General features: G+C 48.2%; 1 protein-coding gene across 4 annotated transcripts in view; it reads left to right on the plus strand.

Moving 5' to 3' along the window:
* Positions 1 to 4,159: 4,159 nt before the first annotated feature.
* lrrc28 (leucine rich repeat containing 28) overlaps positions 4,160 to 19,863 on the plus strand; it is a 97,055-nt gene continuing 81,351 nt past the window's right edge. For 3 of the 4 annotated variants that reach the window (XM_072470784.1, XM_072470785.1, XM_072470786.1), the window contains exons 1-3: positions 4,161 to 4,338; positions 11,422 to 11,630; positions 13,194 to 13,234. In XM_072470784.1, coding sequence (XP_072326885.1) covers positions 11,439 to 11,630; positions 13,194 to 13,234 — 233 coding nt within the window. In that variant the 5' untranslated portion in view covers positions 4,161 to 4,338; positions 11,422 to 11,438. Of the gene's footprint in view, positions 4,339 to 11,421; positions 11,631 to 13,193; positions 13,235 to 19,863 lie in introns of all 4 variants that reach the window. The other variant, XM_072470788.1, reaches the window with a different exon arrangement.

The following is a 19,863-nucleotide window of genomic DNA, read 5'->3' on the forward strand; positions in this document are numbered from 1 at the left end:
TCTGGAGTTCAGCTGTTTTGTCCATATTTGAAACAAGGTTGTAAGGAGGTTGGGAACAAAATGACCATGGCGGAACCTAAACTGAGCGTCCGTGAGCAGGTTATTGCAAAGTAAGTGCTGTTTCATAGAACTGTTGATGATCTCTTCCATCATTTTTCCGATGATTGAGAGTAGACTGATAGGGCAGTAATTGGCCCAGTTGGATTTGTCCTGCTTTTTGTGTATAGGATATATCTAGATAATTTTCCACATTGCCGGGTAGATGCCAATACTGTAGCTGTACTGGAAGTTTAGCGAGGGATGTGGCAGGTTCTGGAGCACAGGTCTTCAGTACTATTGCCAGAATATTGCCAGAATGGGCGGCACGGTAGCATAGTGGTTAGCACTGTTGCTTCACAGAGGTTAGGTCAGGGTCCCAGGATCGATTCCCGGCTTGGGTCACTATCTGTACGGAGTCTGCATGTTCTCCATGTGTCTGTGTGGGTTTCCTCCGGGTTTCCTCCCACAAGTCCCGAAAGACGTGCAATTAGGACATTCTGAATTCTCCCTCCACGTACCCGAACAGGCGCGGAATGTGGCGACTAGGGGATTTTCATAGTAACTTCATTGCAGTGTTAATGTAAGCCTACTTGTGACAATGAAGATTATTATTATTACTATTATTATTATTATATTGTCAGGGCACATAGCCCTTGCAGTATTCAGTGTCTTCATCTGTTTCGTGATATCATGTGGGGCGAATCGATTTGGCTGAAGACTGGCATCTGTAATGCTGGGGACCTCTGGAGGAAATCGAGATGGATCATCCACTTGGCACTTTTGACTGAAGATTGTTGCAGATGCTTCACCCTTGTATTTCTGCTGATGTGCTGGGCTCCTCAATATTGAGTCTCCTCCTGTGAGTTATTTAATTATCCACCATCATTCATGACTGGATGTGGCAGTCTGAGATCTGATTTGTCGGCTGGTGGATCGCTTAACTCTGTCTATCACTTGCTGCTTATGTTGTTTGGCATGCCAGTAGTCCTGCGTTGTGGCTTCATCAGGTTGACAACTCATTTTATTTGGTATGCCTGGTGCTGCACCTGGCATGCCTTCCTACACTCTTCATTGAACCCTGGCTTGGTGGTAATGGCAGAGTGGGGGATATGCTGGACCTTAAGATTACGGATTGTGGCTGAGTACAATTCTGCTGTTGCTGATGGCCCACACCACCTCATGAATGCCCACTCTTGAGTTGCTACATCTGTTCTGAATCTATCCCATTTAGCATGATGGTAGTGCCACACAACATGATGGAGGGTATCCTCAATGTGAAGATGGAACTTTGCCTCCACAAGGACTGTGCAGTGGTCACTCCTACCAATACTGTCATGGACAGATGCATTTATTGGTGAGGAGGAGGTTTAGTATGTTTTTCTCGCTTGTTGGTTCCCTCACCACCTGCCGCAGACCCAGTCTGGCAGTTATGTCCAGCTCGGTCAGTAGTGATGCTACCGAGCCACCTTTGCTGATGGACATTGAAGTCTTCCACCCGGAGCACATTGGGTGCCCTTGCAACCCTCAGTGCTTCCTCCAAGTGGTGTTCAACATGGAGGAGTACAGTTTCACCAGCTGAGGGTGTACAGTACGTGGTAATCAGCAGGAGGTTCCCTTCGCATGTTTGTTCTGAAGCCATGAGACGTCATGGGGTCCAGAGTTAATGTTGAGGATTCCCAGGTCACCTCCCTCCCGACTGTATGCCACTGTGCCTCCAACTCTGCTGGGTGTGTCCTGTTGGTGGTGTAGCACATACCCAAGGATGGTGGTAGTGGTGCCTGAGACGTTACCTGTAAGGTATGATTCTGTGAGTATAACTATGTCAGTCTGTTGCTTGACTAGTCTGTGACACAGCTCTCCAAACTTTGGTGCAAGCCCCCACTTTGGACGGTTGACAAGCCTCGGTTTGCTATTGTTGTTTCCAGTGCCTAAGTTGATGCCGGGTGTTCTGTCCGGTTTCTTGCCTTTTTATTGACTTTGTAGCGGTTTGATAAACTGAGTGGTCTTGCTAGACCATTTCAGAGGGCATTTAGGAATCAACCACATTGCTGTCGAGTCACATGAGGGAAAATCAACAATGGTTTCATGGTCATCATTAGACTTTTAATTCTACATATTTATTGGATTCAATTTCCACCATCTGCTGTGGCGGGTTTCATAACCCGGGTCCCTAGAGTATTCCTCTTGGTCTCTGGATCACCAGTCCAGCGACAATACCCCTACGCCACTGCCTCCCCATCTTACAGTACTTTCTAAAATGCAATCACTGTTGTCATGGAGAGAGATGTAGTAGCTAATCTATGCACAGCAAGGGCATCCTGTTTAATTTTGTTTTGACTTTGCTCCAGGCATTGAGGTGCCCTTCACAATTTCCTATCGGTGAGCAGCTAATTCAGCATAGTGGCGGCACGGTGGCACAGTGGTTAGCTGCAGGGTCCCGGGTTCAATTCCTGCCTCAGGTGACTGTGTGGTGTTTGCGCTTTCACCCAGTGTCTGCGTTGGTTTCCTCCGGGTGCTCCGGTTTCCTCCCACAGTCGAAAGATGTGGGGGGTAGGTGGCTTGGCCATGATAAATTGCCCCTTAGTGTCAGAAAGGTTAGGTGGAGTTACTAGGTTATGGGAATAGGGTGGAGGCATGAGCTTAAGTACAGTGCTCTTTCCAAGGGCCAGTGCAGACCCGATGGCCGAATTACATTCTTCTGCATTGTGAATTCTATGATTCTATGAGATGTCCCTGGATGTATTTTGGATTGTGATGGCCATCACAAATTGTCACTTAGTGTCAGAAAGGTTAGATGGGGTTACTAGGTTACGGGAATAGCGTGGAGGCGTGAGCTTAAGTACAGTGCTCTTTCCAAGGGCCAGTGCAGACCCGATGGACCGAATTACATTCTTCTGCACTGTGAATTCTATGAGATGTCCCTGGATATATTTTGGATTGTGATAGCCACCAGGGGGCAGTATAACTGCTTTTAACTCATCGATTTATCCTGTCCACCATCATCAGCAAGTCGCCCCTAAATGAAATTACTCGCAGAGATTTTATAGATTTACCAATTCTTACGTATCTTGCGAGTGACATAGATTACTTTTTGCTACTGACCCTCTATTCCCAAGGAAATATTCTCATATTTTTTCGATGTTGGATGTCACATTGCAATGTTGCCAGTCTGGCAAAAACCTTTGTCAAAAATGTGTTCCTACAAATTGAGGTTTAGAATGTAAGTTAGAGAAGCATTAGCCCTTTTATGGTTGATTTGCTCATGGACATTCTTTGTGCTTAGAGCAAGTGTAAAATCTATTCTGTTCTTCTTCGACCCAACACCTTTTGGGTCCACCTGCGAGGGCAGGCTGGGCCTCCGCTTCACATTTCATCTGAAAGACAGCACCTCCAACAGTGTCGCGCTCCCTCGGTGTAGTGCTGGGGAGTATCGGCCCACATTTATCTGCTCAAGTCTCAGCAATGGGGCTGCTGTTCTTCAAAATAGCAACCGTGGGACATTTTGGGTCTACTCGAGAGAGGGGGCAAGCTGGGCCTCCGCTTCACATCTCATCTGAAAGACAGCACCTCCAACAGTGCAGTGCTCCCTCGGTGCAGTGCTGGGGAGTATCAGGTCAGATTTAACAGCTCAAGTCTCTGAGGTGGCACCTGAACCGACTGTGAGGGGGAGCCTGCAGAGCTGGGGGTGGAAGGAAAGATAGGGGAGATGGATCAGAAGAAGCTGGGGTGCAGTGAGTGGGGCTGGTTTAGCACAGGGTTAAAGAGCTAGCTTTTAAAGCAGACCAAAGCAGGCCAGCAGCACGGTTCAATTCCCATATCAGCCCCCCCAAACAGGCGCCGGAATGTGGCGACTAGGGGCTTTTCACAGTAACTTCACTTGAAGATTATTTGTGACAATAAGCGATTTTCATTTCATTTCAATGTGTGTATGTGGAAGGGAGAGGAGGTTCAAGACCTGACTACAACTCCCAGCATGCTCGGCGAGATCTCGCCCAATCGGGAGGCCTCTTGCTGCCCCTGCAGATGATTGGCCAGGACCGCGGCGCTGGCAGTCGATTGGCGGCCGGCGGGTGCGAGTGAACGAATGGGGAGCGGGTTTGTTGCTGGCGCTGGGTTCAAACGTGAAGGGTCAAGTTGGTGCAAATGGAGCCGTTTGTCGGCGCACTTTAAAATGTCCCGGGAGAGAGCGGGATAGAGGGAGCCCCGGGCTCGGCCCCGCCCGCCGCTTTGTGGTTGTCCCGTCCCCACCCCAGGCCGCAGTGCTTCCCCATCGTTGGGCACCTCTCCGAGCTCCAGGAGGTATTTATCTATCTGCAGCCAACCATGTTGTATTGTGTGACCTGCCAGTAAGCAGCCTTTTTTGTCTCTTGAGGACCTGCCGCTTAAAGAATAAACTCGGATTTATCATGAACACCACGAGGCCAACCCCTCCCCTGGGCACCCACATCGTCAATCCAATGGTGATCAAGTCCCCCAAGCGCTTCCAACATTTGAAGGACAGTCCTTGCTGTTGTGTAGGTTTACTTTGGGGTTTTGCTTTGCCTTGGTCGAAAGGTGCCCTGGCAGTGCGGAATTGAATTTTGCTGAAGGCAGAGATGCTGTCGATGCCTCTTATCTCTCACCCATCAAGACATAACACAGGGATGCCAGATTTCAGACCATTGCAGCACATCGCACCACTTTTCTCCTTTGGCGATGTTTCTCTTTTCAGCAACATCCATTGTTTTTAACTTCCTTGTTGGGAGGGGGAGATGAGTCTGCGGCCCATAATAAAACTACTTTGCCGGCTTATGACGAAGGTTAGGGCGCTTGGAGTCCAAGAACACAGGAACAGTAGGTCCCTCAGCCCCTCAAGCCTGACTTGCCATTTAATGTGATCATGGCTGATCTGTGACCTAACTCCATATACCTGCCTTTGGCCCTTATCCCTTAATATCTTTGCTTAACAAAAATCCATCTACTGACTGTGGGAGAGAATTACAAACCTCTACCACCCTTTGAGTGATGATGTGGAGATGCTGGTGTTGGACTGGGGTGGGCACAGTAAGAGGTTTTGCAACACCAGCTTTAAGTCCAACAGGTTTGTTTCAAATCCCTAGCTTTTGGAGTGCAGCTCCTTCATCAGGTGAGTGATGAAGGAGCTGCGCTTCGAAAGGTAGTGATTCGGAACAAACCTGTTGGACTTCAACCGGATGTTGTAAGACTTCTTACTGTACCCTTTGAGTGAGGAAGTGCTTCCTAACATCGCTCCTGAATGGTCTAGCCTTAATTTTTAAACTATGACCCCTAGTTTTAGAATCTCCCTCCAGTGGTTTATCTCCCCTGTTTTTCCCTGATAAAATCTTGAATATTTTGCAGATCACCCCATAACCTTCTAAATTCTAACAAAATCAGGTCTAGTTTGAATTTAAGGTGACAGTGGTTAGCACTGCTGCCACACAGCGCCAGGGACCCGGAATCAATTCCGATCTTGGGTAACTGTGGAGTTTGCACCTTCTCCCCGTGTCTGTGTGGGTTTCCTCTGGGTGCTCCGGTTTCCTCCAACAGTCCAAAGATAAAGTGGATTGACCTTGGTAAATTGTCCCTTTGTGCTCAAAGATTGGGTGGGGTTATGGGTTTACGGGGGAGTGTGGCGAGGTAGGATGCTCGTTCAGAGGGTACGTGCAGACTTGATGGGCCGAATGGCCTCCTGCACCATAGTGATTCTATATGATTCTATATCTCTAACCCATGTAATCTAAGTATCATTTTTGTAAACTTACGTTGCACACTCTCCAAGGCCAAAATATCCTTCCTAAGGTGTGGGGCCCAGAACTGCTAACAGTACTCCAAGTGGGGTCTAACCAGGGTTTTGTACAGCTTATAACCCCTGTGTATTTATATTCCAATCCTCTCGATACAAAGGTTAGCATTCCATTAGCTTTTATGATTATTTTCTGCATTTGTGCTTGGCATTTTAAGGACATATGCACCTGAACCCAAAAGTCTCTTTGGACATCCACTAATCTTGTTCCATTTAGAAAGCACTCTGCTCTTTCCTTTTTTGGTCCAAAATGGATAACCTCACACTTGCTTACATTAAATTCCATCTGCCACAATTTTGCCCATTCATCAAGTCTGTCAATATCTCCGTGCAATTTTATGCTATCATCTAGGCTGTCTACAATGCCACCTACCTTTGTATCAAATCCAAATTTTGATATATGACTTCATCGAAGTCATTAATGAATAATGTGAATAATTGAGGACCCAGGAAATGTTAAGAAGAAATAGGAGGAGGAGTTGGGGTGGGTAGGAGGAGGAGTTGGGGTGGGTAGGTGGAGGCCAGGACGTGAGAAGAAGCTCTGTGGAGAATGAATGCGTCCTTGTCATGCAAGGCTCAGCCGTATTCAGTTCAAAGTAGCTCACAGGCATATGATGGTGGCTTGGATAAGCAGCTTCTTTGAGGGAGTAGAGGATATGTGTGGACGGTGCGCGGGGAGGCCGGCATGTCCAAAACTGAAGGGGTTCTGGCAGGTGTTTGCAGACGTAATGTCCGGGCTGTTGGGGTAATGGTGATCCCGAGCCTGGAAGTAGCGATATTTGGGGTGTCGGAAGACCCAGGAGTCCAGGGGTGAGAGAGGCTGATGCTTTGGCCTTTGGCTCCCTGATAGCCCAGAGACTGATTTTGCTTGGGTGGAGGGACTGGGAGCCATCCAAAGCGGGGTGTGGGTGAGTGACCTGGTGGAATTCCTGAGGTTGGAAAAGATTAATTTTGTCGTGAGAGGGTCGGTTGATGGGTTCGCCCGGAGGTGGAAGCCGTTCATCGACTTCTTCAAGGAGATTTGAGGTGTCAGCAGAGAGAGGGGAGGATAAGGGGGTTAAAATGGGGAGGTGTGGGTGTTGGCTATTTATTAGCTGTTCAAGTTTGATGTTGCTCTTATTTGTGTGTTTGTTGTTTGTATAAATGCCTCAGTACAATATTTAAATAAATAAATAAAATAATTGAGGCCCCAACACAGATCCTTGTGGTACCCTGCCAATTAGAGTAATTACCCATTATCCCCACTTTCTGTCACCTGCCACTCAACCAATTTCCAAACCATGTCAATAATTTGCCCTCAACTCTGTGGACTTCCACCTTAGTTAACTGTCTCTTGTGTGGGTCTTTTATCAAATGCTTTCTGGAAGTCCATATAAATAACATCCATAAACATTCCCCTGTGTACTACCTAAGTCACCTCTTCAAAAATGTCAGTAAGATTAGTCAGACATGACCTTCCCTTCACAAATCCATACTTGCTCTCCCTGATCAACCAAAAATTTTCAAGGTGTTTAGTTACACCATCCTTGATTATAGACTCCAACAATTTCCCACCACAGATGTTAGGCTAACTAGTATAATTCCTTGGTCTCCCCTATTCACCTTTCTTAAAAAGTGGAGTGACGTGCAATTTTCCAATCTCGAGGGACTACTCCTGAATCTTGAGAACTCTGGAAGATTATAATTAAAGCATGCACAATATAGCTGAAAGGTGAATTATAAAGATAGAGAGTAGGTTTAAAGGGTAGTTATTTTGGATTGAAGGAACCGCCTGTTACTCATTACCTACATTAATGATTTGGATTTAGGAACAAGTAACTCTTATCAAAATATTTGCAGATGCTATTGAATTGAGTATAAGCTAACACCTGAAGAATACAACATAGAAAAAAATCATTAAAAAAAAAAATCTTTATTGTCACAAGTAGGCTTACATTAACACTTCAATGAAGTTACTGTGAAAAACCCCTAGTCACCACATTCCGGCACCTGTTTGGGTAAACAGAGGGAGAATGTCCAAATTCCCTAACAGCACGTCTTTCGGGACTTGTGGGAGGAAACCCACGCAGACACGGGGAGAACGTGCAGACTCCACACAGACAGTGACCCAAGCAGGAAATTGAACCTGGGACCCTGGAGCTGTGAAACCACAGTGCTACCCACTGTGCCACCGTGCTGCCTCAGAATACTTACAGATTGCGATTATGTAGCAAATAAGATTTAACACCGCTAAATGTGAAGTACTGTACTTTGGGAAATAAGAAACCAAATGGGGTTGAAGAGATACAGGTGAACAAATCATTATATATAGAATCACAGATCAACAAAGCACGAGGATTTATTTCTCGGTGTATAGCATTCAAACGTAGTGAAGGATGAAGGCTTCTGGTAAGACCACATTTGGAGAATTGTGCACAGATCTGTTCTGCATGTTATTAAAACGGACATAGAAGCACTGAAGAAAGTCTAAAAAACATTACAAGGATGACCCGGGAGTAAAAAGTTATGATTATTGGGAAAGATTGACCGGGTTGGGACTTCTTTTTTCTTTAGAAAATAGACGATTTAAAAGTGATCTGATAGAGATTGTTAAAAATGATGAATGCGTCTGTGTGGGTTTCACCCCACAACCCAAAGATGTGCTGGTTAGGTGGATTGGCTATGCTAAATTGCCCTTTAATTGGAATAAAAAATAATTGGGTACTCTAAGTTTATTTAAAAAAAGATGAATGCATTGCAAAAGTATAAATGGAGTGAATGCTTCCACTTATGGAACAACACAGAACTAGGAGCTCTTGAGTGCAAGACAAATGAAACAGAGATATTTATTTACTCTGGTTGAAATGTGGAACTCGCTAACACCAGGAAGTGGCTGAGGTAGATGTTTAAATGCTTTCAACATGAAATACTAGATGAGTATAGGGAAGAAAAGGGAATCAAAGAATTTGCTGAAAGTCTGGTGAGGTGGATGGAATGAAAAGAGATGAGTTGAGAGGGACATGAACAGCACAGACTATTTGGGTTGACAGATCTGTTTCTGTGCTAGATATTCTATGTAAACTGTTTCCTTCCACCCTACTGTCATGTTGGGTGTTCCGATACACAAACAAACCAACACGGTTGTAGATGGTACAACTCTGTTTTATTATTCTGTACAATAATAACTATTAACTTCTGGCTGTGGTTCGTACTTTACCAGCTAACCTGTGGACCCAGCCCTAGCACTATCTTAGTGAGGCACTCAGCACATGGTGTATGTCTGAGTGGCACGCTGTGTGCTCTGAGCTATCTCCTGGTAGAATGAGCGGGAACTGTGGTGTTCCCTGTTTTATAGTGCTTGTGCTCTCACTGGTGATTGGCTGTGATGTGTGTATTGGTTGGTCCATCTACCTGTCCATCAGTGTGTGTGTGTGATTGCATCATGATATGTTAATGTGGATATCATGACACTGAGTATGCGGCCTGATTAAAAGCTGCCATGCACCCTAAAATTATACTTCCTCTTTGTATGGGCATTAAGTTAATGGTTTCTGCCTCAAACCAATTATGTGGCTTAAAAGATCATGGGATTTTGGGTAGAAGTGAGTTACTCGTGTAACTAGTGTGCCCAAGTTTCTGCAATCCTTTGTGCCTGTCAGTCAAACTCTCGTGTCAGAATGAATATCTTTCCACAAACCTGGCGGTGCCTCTGATTCTCATGTGTCCTCCAGTTTCACTTGTTCAGAGGTCCCTTAACATTATGACCAGATTTCCACGTGTAAAGGAAACAAAGTAATTCTTTGGGTCTTACCCATTGCAGTTTTTCCTTTGAGTGTTTTATAAAAATCCACCCTCAGTGAGCATGCTTTATAATCTGTTTCTCATAATGCATTTTTGTCGTATGAGTATAGGTAAAAATGGCAAAGCTTCCTCCATTGCAGATTTTGAAACATGACAGGATGGGGTAGAATAGTGAAATTGCACCTAAAATAGGTTTGAAATGACACCGGTCAAATTACAGTTGTCTTATTGCTATGAGCCAACTAGTTGGGCAGTGTAATTGACACAGTTGTATCTTTCTTCTCTGCGTTATAAAGTATTCTCTGATAAGAGTGACAAACTCGTACACTTGGGTTGCTACAACTGAAAACAAAAGCGTCTTTAATAAGGTATCTTGACCTCCATCTGTGAGCAACCTGATTTAAAATGACTGTTTAAAAGAGCCAAACTGGATAATTTCACGCCGTGTCTTGGTTAAAAGCTAGTGTTACATTTGACAGAAAAACTTTTAAAACGTGCTAATTGATAATTGTTCACAAAAGAAACTTGAAGAAATTTGAAGATCCTTCCCTCACCAGTAGAATCTCACATTTCCGCCCCGAAGGCTGTTTGTTGTCAGGTCCTGCTCTGAGCAGATTCAATCTAATACCAGTTTAAAAGGTGGCAGAAAACCTAATTAGTGTAAGATTTCCCCTTATTTTTGCAGTGATATTACAAACAAATCTACCCCGTTTTTGACGCACGGATGGTAGTTAAATGAGGTGAATCTTAAATTTTAAGACTGAAAGACTAAATATAATGGTGTGGGATTGATATTTCTTCAGGCCATGGTTGTGTAGCTGACAGGCCTAGTTCTTGTATGGATTATCTCTAGTCTCGATTCCTGGATTTCTGCTGGTCATCCAAGTTAATACTAGGTTCAACCCTGCCCATCATTTTGTATCAACATGTTATTTTTAAAAAAATCATTTTACGGGATGTGGGCGTCGCTGGCGAGGCCAGAATTTATTGCCAATCCTTAGTTGCCCTTCAGAAGGTGGTGGTGAGTTGCCTTCTTGAACCGCTACAGTCCCTGAGGTGTGCTTTTGTAGTGACTGAATACGACTGAGTGGCTTGCTCGGCATTTCAGAGGGATTTAAGAATCAACCACTTTGCTTTTAAAAAAATAAATTTAGAGTACCCAATTCTTTTTTTTCCAATTAAGGGGCAATTTAGAGTGGCCAATCCACCTACCATGCACATCTTTGTTGGTTTGAGATCCACGCAGAAAGGGAGAATGTGCAAACTCCACACCGACAGTGACCCGGGGCCGGGATCCAACCCAGGTCCTCGGCACTGTGAGGCAGTAGTGCTAACCACTCTGCATCCCCGGGTCAACCACATTGCTGTGGTTCTGCAGTCACATGTAGGCCAGACCAAGTAAGGATGGCAGATTACTTTCCCTAAAGGACATTAGTGAACCAGATGGGTTTTAACGACAATCAACAATGGTTTCATGGTCATCATTAGATTTTTAATTCCAGATATTTTATTGACCTTAAATTCCACCATTAGCCGTGGAAGGATTCGAACTCCGGTCCCCACCAGTTTAACTTTTTAGAGACTCCAGGAAATTACATGTTACATAATGCAGCTGGTTACTCTAGCCATATTAAAGAGAGATAAACATGGTTTAAAAGAATATAAACTTTTTTCATGATTTTTGCTTTTAGATCATGATGTTTCTTGTAGATTTTTCCAAGTTTTAATTAGTCAAAGCTCAATGATAGTGCAGCAGGGATCTTTTATTTTCGGTTAACCTTGGACTATATTTTTCTCAGGAAACCATGGATCTTTGATGTGGCACCAAGACAGTTTGATCATGAACACTGATCTTTGGAAAGCTATCTTGGTGGCCAAGCGGGAGAAGCACAGAAAACTATTTCTTAATTACAAGAGCCTTTGCAAATTTCCTCCTGAATTATTGAAAGATGGTGGCTCCGAATACTTGGAACACCTTTACATGAAGATGAATTCATTAACAACACTGGTATGTATGTTTGTTTTCCCCCCAACCTAGTTTAATTGAAAAATCAAATAACAGGTTGTTTCAAAAGCTTCTAAGCAATTTTTAAGTGGTTTTGTATGTGATAGCAGACTCATTAGATTTAGTGGCAAATGGTTAAGTCTTAAATTGGAACTGAGTCATATATACCAAGAGGTTCCACTTTTGACTTTGCAGTCTGTGCTGAGGTAGCTGATTTCAAACTACACCTGACAAAAACAAGTAGAGAAAAGAAAGCAACGGCAGGACCTACCGGTTGCCCAGTCGTGTTGTGTTCGAAACGTTGCGCGACGCGATCGGTAGATGCTGGGAGAACCCGCTTCTGGGATCTACCCGGCTCGCCTCGCCTCGTGAGATCAAACACAATCTTGTGAGCTGTCAGGATGTGAATCCCGCACATTTAGGGTAGAATCACTTTCTGGCAAATCTGTGTATTAGAGTGAGACAGCTAGTCTCGCTCTAATAGGTGTTCCCGAGATCTAACCAAGGTGTGGGATCTAACTCCCTTGTCTGGGAGATCTCAGGTGAACGCTGTTCCACAAACAGGGACCAGACGTAATGGCACTCATGGTGGTCTCCCAGGGGATTGGATGCCCCAGATGCATGCCGTCTAGGCAGGGTGGTAGCCTGGCATTGTTTGTCCCACCTGGCACCCTGGAAATGTCACCAGGGTGTCAGTCTGGCACTGCCAAGGCGCAGCGGTGATCGGCCCGGGGTATACCCTTGAGTCGGTGAGAGGAGACCCAGGGACCTTCTTTTGTGAGTTGGAGCTTGGGGGTTTTGGGGTTCCTGTTGGGGGCTTGAGAGATCAGGATGCCATTTTAAAATGGTGCCCCGATCCCCCGCTGCACTGAGGAGTTCCGGCGAGCGGAGCAGAAAACGGGGCTAAGTGTGGCCTCATTGGGGTGTTCCCCACTGAGGCCCTCGGTCTACCCGGAGGGGTGTTAGATAGTGGGGTGTTTCTCGACGCTCTGAGTGCCAGGAAACACCCGGCTAATCTCGCGCCATGGGACTCTGTCCCCATTCAGGTAGATTGCGCCCCAAGCCTTTGTAGCTCAGTCTGTTTGTAGTATTTTTCTGGTTTTGTATATGCCACTTACCATTCCTTTGAGTGCGAGGTGTTAGCCCAGTAGCTCGGCCTTGGAGAAATAGCAAAAGAGCTGTTGGTATTTAGGTTTCAGCATTTTGTATAATAATGATTTCAGTTAAGGAGCACAGGAACCACACTGACAGTGAAACGTTCCATCTTGGGAAAATGTTTTAGCCTTCAACAGCACGAGCAGATTGCATTATGGGACAGTTTAATTTATCCTGCAGGACGGTATCCAGGAACCATTTACAGGTGCCTTGTTCTTTAATCTTAGATCTCTATTTGTTGCATTACAGAATTGGTTCATTATGTTCGTTATGTTCTGCAGTAATGCCTAGAACCAAAAATATGAAGGCATATTTTTTTGAAAATTTGACTTTTCGTTGTTTAAACCTGGAACAGTTGCCAAAAAGAAACTACGAGGATTAAAAATAATTGCAACTATTTCCTATTTTCAGCCAGACAACCTTGGACAGAAGCTTCCAAATCTTACTGAATTGTGAGTATTCTCAAACTGCTTTGTTCACTTTGATGTCTTTTAACCCACACACATCTTACCACCATTAAGAATCCAATTTATGCTTTTTAAAATTCATTTACGGGATGTGCCCATCGCAGATTAGGCCAGCATTTATTGCCCATCCCTAGTTGCCCTTCAGAAGGTGGTGGTGAATTGCCTTCTTGTACCACTGCAATCGTTGAGGTGTAGTTACATCCACTGTGCTGTTAGGGAGGGAGTTCCAGGATGTTGCCCCAGTGACAGTGAAGGAACGACAATATATTTCCACGTCAGGTTGGGATTGACTTCGAGGGAACTCTCCAGGTGGTGGGGTTCCCAGGTATCTGTTGCTCTTGTCCTTCTAGTTGGTAGTGGTTGTGGGTTTTTAAGGTGCTGTCGAAGGAACCTTGGTGAATTACTGCAGTGCATCTTGTAGACGATACACATGGTTGCCACTGTTCGTCGGTGGTGGAGGGTTTGAATGTTTGTGGAAGGGGAGCAATCAAACGGGCTACTTTGTCCTGGATGGTGTCGAGCTTCTTCAGTGTTGTTGGAGCTGCACTCATCCAGGCAAGTGAAGATTTTTCCATTACACTCCTGACTTGTACCTTGTAGATGGTGGACAGACTTTGGGGGGTCAGGAGGTGAGTTACTCGCTGTAGGATTCCTAGCCTTTGACCTGCCTTGGTAGCCACAGTATTAATATGGCTAGTCCAATTCAGTTTCTGATCAATGGTAACCCCCAGGATGTTGATTGTGGGGGATTCAGCTATGGGAATGACATTGAATGTCAAGGGGCGGTGGTTCGATCCTCTCTTATAGGAGATAGTCATTGCCTGGCACTTGTGTGGTGTGAATGCAACTTTCCATTTGTCAGCCCAAGCCTGAATATTGTGCAGGTTTTGCTGCATATGGACATGAACTGCTTCATTATCTGAGGAGCTGCAAATGGTTCTGACCATTGTGCAGTCATCTGCGAACATCCCCACTTATGACCTTATGATGGAAGGGAGGTCATTGATGAAGCCGCTGAAGATGGTTGGCCTACGAAACTACCCCGAGGAAATCCTGCAGTGATGTTCTGGAGTTGAGACGATTGACCTCCAATCACTACAACCATCTTCCTCTGTGCCAGGTATGATTCCAAACTGATTCCCATTGACTCCAGTTTAGCGAGGGCTCTTTGATGCCATACTCGGTCAAATGCTGCTGTGATGTCAAGGGCAGTCACTCTCACCTCTGGCATTCAGCTCATTTGTCCATGTTTGAACCAAGGCTGCAATGAGGTCAGGACTGAGTCACCTGGTGGAACCCCAACTGAGCGTCCGTGAGCAGGTTATTGCTGAGAAAGTGCAGTTTGATAGCACTGTTGATGACTGCTTCCATCACGTTGCTGATGATGGAGAGTAGACTGATGGGACGGTAAATGGCTGGGTTGGATTTGTCCTGTTTCATGTATACAGGACACACATCCCCCACCTTTCCTCAAACCCCCCTGAAGAGCCCCTTAACACATACTTTATCTTCTCTAATCGCAGGAAGTTGTACAGGTCACCCACTAAGCCGTTACCCCCGGTGGCAATGCCGACCGCCACTCCAGCAAAATTTGCCGCTGTGCAATCAGAGAGGCGAAGGCCAAGACATCGGCCTTCCCCCTCTCCATGAGCTCCGGCTTCTCTGAAACCCTAAATATCGCCACCAAAGGGTCCGGATCTACCTCCTCCTCCAAGTCCTGGCTAAGACTGTGATCACTCCCGCCCAGAATCTTCGCAATTTTTCGCAACCCCAAAACATGTGCGCGTGATTCGCTAGCCCCTGCCCACACCTCACACTCATCTGTTATACCCTGAAAGAACCCACTCATTCTCGCCTGAGTCATATGCACCCTGTGCACCACCTTAATCTGTATCAGGCTCATCTGTGCACATGAGGAGATCCCGTTTACCCTACGCAGTGCCTCACTCCAAGCTCCCCAGTTGATCTCTCCTCCCTTCCGCATCCCATTTCTCCTTGATCTTCACCACCCACTCGCCTCCCTGCTCCCCCAGCCACTTGTATATATCCCCAGTTCTTTCCTCCCCTTCCACATCTGGGAGCAGCAGCCGCTCCAGCAGGATGTATTCTGGCAACCTAGGGAACTCCCGCCAGACCTTTTGCACAAAGTCCCTAACCTGCAGATAGCTGAACTCACTCCCCCTCGGCAGCTCTACCCTCTCCCTTAGCTCCTCCAGACTGGCGAACTCTTCCTCCAAATACAGATCCCTCACCTTGACCAGCCCCACTTCCCTCCACCTCCTGTATACACTATCCATCCCCCCCAGCTCAAACCCAACATTCTCGCACAGCGGCGTTAGCACTGACATCCCTTCCACCCGAAAATGCCTCCTCAACTGATTCCATATCTTCACTGTGGACTGCACCATCGGGCTCCTTGAATACCTACTCGGAGCCATTGGCAATGCTGCTGTCACCATAGCCCTCAAGACCCCTTACAAGATTCCTCCTTCATCCTAACCCACTCTACCCCTTCTCCTTATCACCACCGCCGCACGTTGTCCACATTCGCCGCCCAATAATAATGAAGCAAGTTCGGCAACCCCCCTGCTGCCTCTGTAGCAGGGTCCTCCCCACCCTCGGCACCTTCCCCGCCCATACAAAGTCAGAAATGATCGTGTCCACTTTCCGAAAAAAGGCCCTTGGTATAAAGATCAGGAGAGCTTGAAAGATAAACAAGAACCTCGGCAGAATATTCATTTTCAACACTTGGACCCTCCCTGCCAGCGTTAAGTGCAGTGTATCCCACCTCTTAAGATCCTCCCTCACCTCCTCCACCAGCTTCTTTAGGTTCCACTTATGGAGCCCAATCCATTCCCTCGCTACCTGAATCCCCAAATACCTAAATCTATCCCTCACTACCGTAAATGGCATCCCACCTAAATTAGCCCGCTGTGCCAGCTCATTCACCGGGAACACCTTGCTTTTCCAACATTCAGCTTGTACCCTGAGAAACCTCCAAACCTCGCCAGCAGGCCCATAATCCTTCCCATACTCGCCAACGGATCCGAAGCATACAGCAAGAGGTCATCGGCATAGAGCGACACCCGATGCTCCCTCTGTCCCCTCATAATCCCCCGCCACTCTGCCGACCCCCTGAGAGCCATCGCCAGTGGCTCTATGGCCAGCACAAACAGCAGCAATGACAGCAGGACTCCTGCCTCGTACCCCTGTGTAAGTCAAAGCTTTGTGAGCTCATATCATTCATCCTCACCCTCGTCCTTGGTGCCACATACAGCAACCGTACCCATGCCACAAATCCTGGCCCAAACCCAAACCTTCCCAAAACCTCGAACAATACCGTCACTCCACCCGATCAAATGCCTTCTCCGCGTCCATGGACACCACCACCTCCAGTACCAGAGCCCCCGACGGATTCATCACCACATTCAACAGCCGTCTTATATTACACGCTAGCTGCCTGCCCTTCATGAAGCCTGTTTGATCTTCTGCCACCACCCCGGGGACACACTCCTCTATCCTCTCTCCCAACAATTTAGCCAATACTTTCACGTCCGTGTTCAATACTGATATGGGCCTATACGACCCATATTCCACTGGTTCCTTCCCTTTTTCGGAATTAGTGTGATTACTGCCTGCGTTACTTTTTTTGCTAATTAATGGAATTTCATTCATTTAAAAGGAGATATTGGTGTTACTATATTACAGCTGGGAAATGTTGCAGGTTAAGCAGCATTTTAAGCCTGAGGATTAATTTACAAGTGTTTTTCAAACTTTATTCCTGGGACCCACTTTTACCAATCGTTGACCTTCCCGACCCATGCTGGCCAACCTTCGCGACCCATGCTGGCCGACCTTTGCGACCCATGCTGGTCAACCTTTGCGACCCATGCTGGTCGACCTTTGCGACCCATGCTGGCCGACCTTTGCGACCCATGCTGGCCGACCTTTGCGACCCAAGCTGGCCGACCTTTGCGACCCATGCTGGCCGACCTTTGCGACCCATGCTGGCCGACCTTTGCGACCCATGCTGGCCGACCTTTGCGACCCATGCTGGCCGACCTTTGCGACCCATGCTGGCCGACCTTTGCGACCCATGCTGGCCGACCTTTGCGACCCATGCTGGCCGACCTTTGCGACCCATGCTGGCCGACCTTTGCGACCCATGCTGGCCGACCTTTGCGACCCATGCTGGCCGACCTTTGCGACCCATGCTGGCCGACCTTTGCGACCCATGCTGGCCGACCTTTGCGACCCATGCTGGCCGACCTTTGCGACCCATGCTGGCCGACCTTTGCGACCCATGCTGGCCGACCTTTGCGACCCATGCTGGCCGACCTTTGCGACCCATGCTGGCCGACCTTTGCGACCCATGCTGGCCGACCTTTGCGACCCATGCTGGCCGACCTTTGCGACCCATGCTGGCCGACCTTTGCGACCCATGCTGGCCGACCTTTGCGACCCATGCTGGCCGACCTTTGCGACCCATGCTGGCCGACCTTTGCGACCCATGCTGGCCGACCTTTGCGACCCATGCTGGCCGACCTTTGCGACCCATGCTGGCCGACCTTTGCGACCCATGCTGGCCGACCTTTGCGACCCATGCTGGCCGACCTTTGCGACCCATGCTGGCCGATCTTTGCGACCCATGCTGGCCGACCTTTGCGACCCATGCTGGCCGACCTTTGCGACCCATGCTGGCCGACCTTTGCGACCCATGCTGGCCGACCTTTGCGACCCATGCTGGCCGACCTTTGCGACCCATGCTGGCCGACCTTTGCGACCCATGCTGGCCGACCTTTGCGACCCATGCTGGCCGACCTTTGCGACCCATGCTGGCCGACCTTTGCGACCCATGCTGGCCGACCTTTGCGACCCATGCTGGCCGACCTTTGCGACCCATGCTGGCCGACCTTTGCGACCCATGCTGGCCGACCTTTGCGACCCATGCTGGCCGACCTTTGCGACCCATGCTGGCCGACCTTTGCGACCCATGCTGGCCGACCTTTGCGACCCATGCTGGCCGACCTTTGCGACCCATGCTGGCCGACCTTTGCGACCCATGCTGGCCGACCTTTGCGACCCATGCTGGCCGACCTTTGCGACCCATGCTGGCCGACCTTTGCGACCCATGCTGGCCGACCTTTGCGACCCATGCTGGCCGACCTTTGCGACCCATGCTGGCCGACCTTTGCGACCCATGCTGGCCGACCTTTGCGACCCATGCTGGCCGACCTTTGCGACCCATGCTGGCCGACCTTTGCGACCCATGCTGGCCGACCTTTGCGACCCATGCTGGCCGACCTTTGCGACCCATGCTGGCCGACCTTTGCGACCCATGCTGGCCGACCTTTGCGACCCATGCTGGCCGACCTTTGCGACCCATGCTGGCCGACCTTTGCGACCCATGCTGGCCGACCTTTGCGACCCATGCTGGCCGACCTTTGCGACCCATGCTGGCCGACCTTTGCGACCCATGCTGGCCGACCTTTGCGACCCATGCTGGCCGACCTTTGCGACCCATGCTGGCCGACCTTTGCGACCCATGCTGGCCGACCTTTGCGACCCATGCTGGCCGACCTTTGCGACCCATGCTGGCCGACCTTCGCGACCCATGCTGGCCGACCTTCGCGACCCATGCCGGCCGACCTTCGCGACCCATGCCGGCCGACCTTCGCGACCCATGCCGGCCGACCTTCGCGACCCATGCCGGCCGACCTTTGCGACCCATGCCGGCCGACCTTTGCGACCCATGCCGGCCGACCTTTGCGACCCATGCCGGCCGACCTTTGCGACCCATGCCGGCCGACCTTTGCGACCCATGCCGGCCGACCTTTGCGACCCATGCCGGCCGACCTTTGCGACCCATGCCGGCCGACCTTTGCGACCCATGCCGGCCGACCTTTGCGACCCATGCCGGCCGACCTTCGCGACCCATGCCGGCCAGCCTTCGCGACCCATGCCGGCCAGCCTTCGTGATGTGCCATTATTGATTACCTTTAATGCGGCAGGTGAGCCTGCTTGGTCCTCATGATCTCACATGCTTCATCATTCAATGTTACCTTTCTGTGAAGGACTTCAGCTGATGGTTTAAGTTCTCGCAGCATCCTTCGAAAAAAATCAGGAGGTTTGTCCTCGAATTCGCCATGCTTAGTCTTCAAAGGCCTTTGAAGATTTTAGCGTTTTAAATTTTCATTTGCCAGTACTTCCCTGCATATAACACACATAGGTTTTCTATCCTGATGTCCAGTGGCATAATTAAAGCCCGACCTCAAGAAATCATCTTTCTACTGCTCCCAATTTCAGTTTCTTAATTGTTTGTTCACCAGAGGCCCTGGAGCTCAGGATACAGCTCACACCAGCAGTGCTTTGTCCTGCCATGGTCTTTCCTGAGACGCTCTCTCCAGCAGATTCAGTTGTGAGATCCTGGCCTGTTTGTGTCTCTGGCCCGCTCTTCCTTATTACAGAATAATCCAACTTCAGTTCTTCACACGGTCCTGTTGCTTGCTTGTTGGCGGCTACAAAATGGAGGAATCTCGCCTCGTGATTTCACGTTCAAAGCACACCATTTAAAAATGGCGTCCCGACCTCTTCCTGCACTGAGGAGTTCTGGC

This window comes from Scyliorhinus torazame, chromosome 12 (assembly GCF_047496885.1).
Source record: "Scyliorhinus torazame isolate Kashiwa2021f chromosome 12, sScyTor2.1, whole genome shotgun sequence".
In the NCBI taxonomy this organism is placed as follows: domain Eukaryota; kingdom Metazoa; phylum Chordata; class Chondrichthyes; order Carcharhiniformes; family Scyliorhinidae; genus Scyliorhinus; species Scyliorhinus torazame.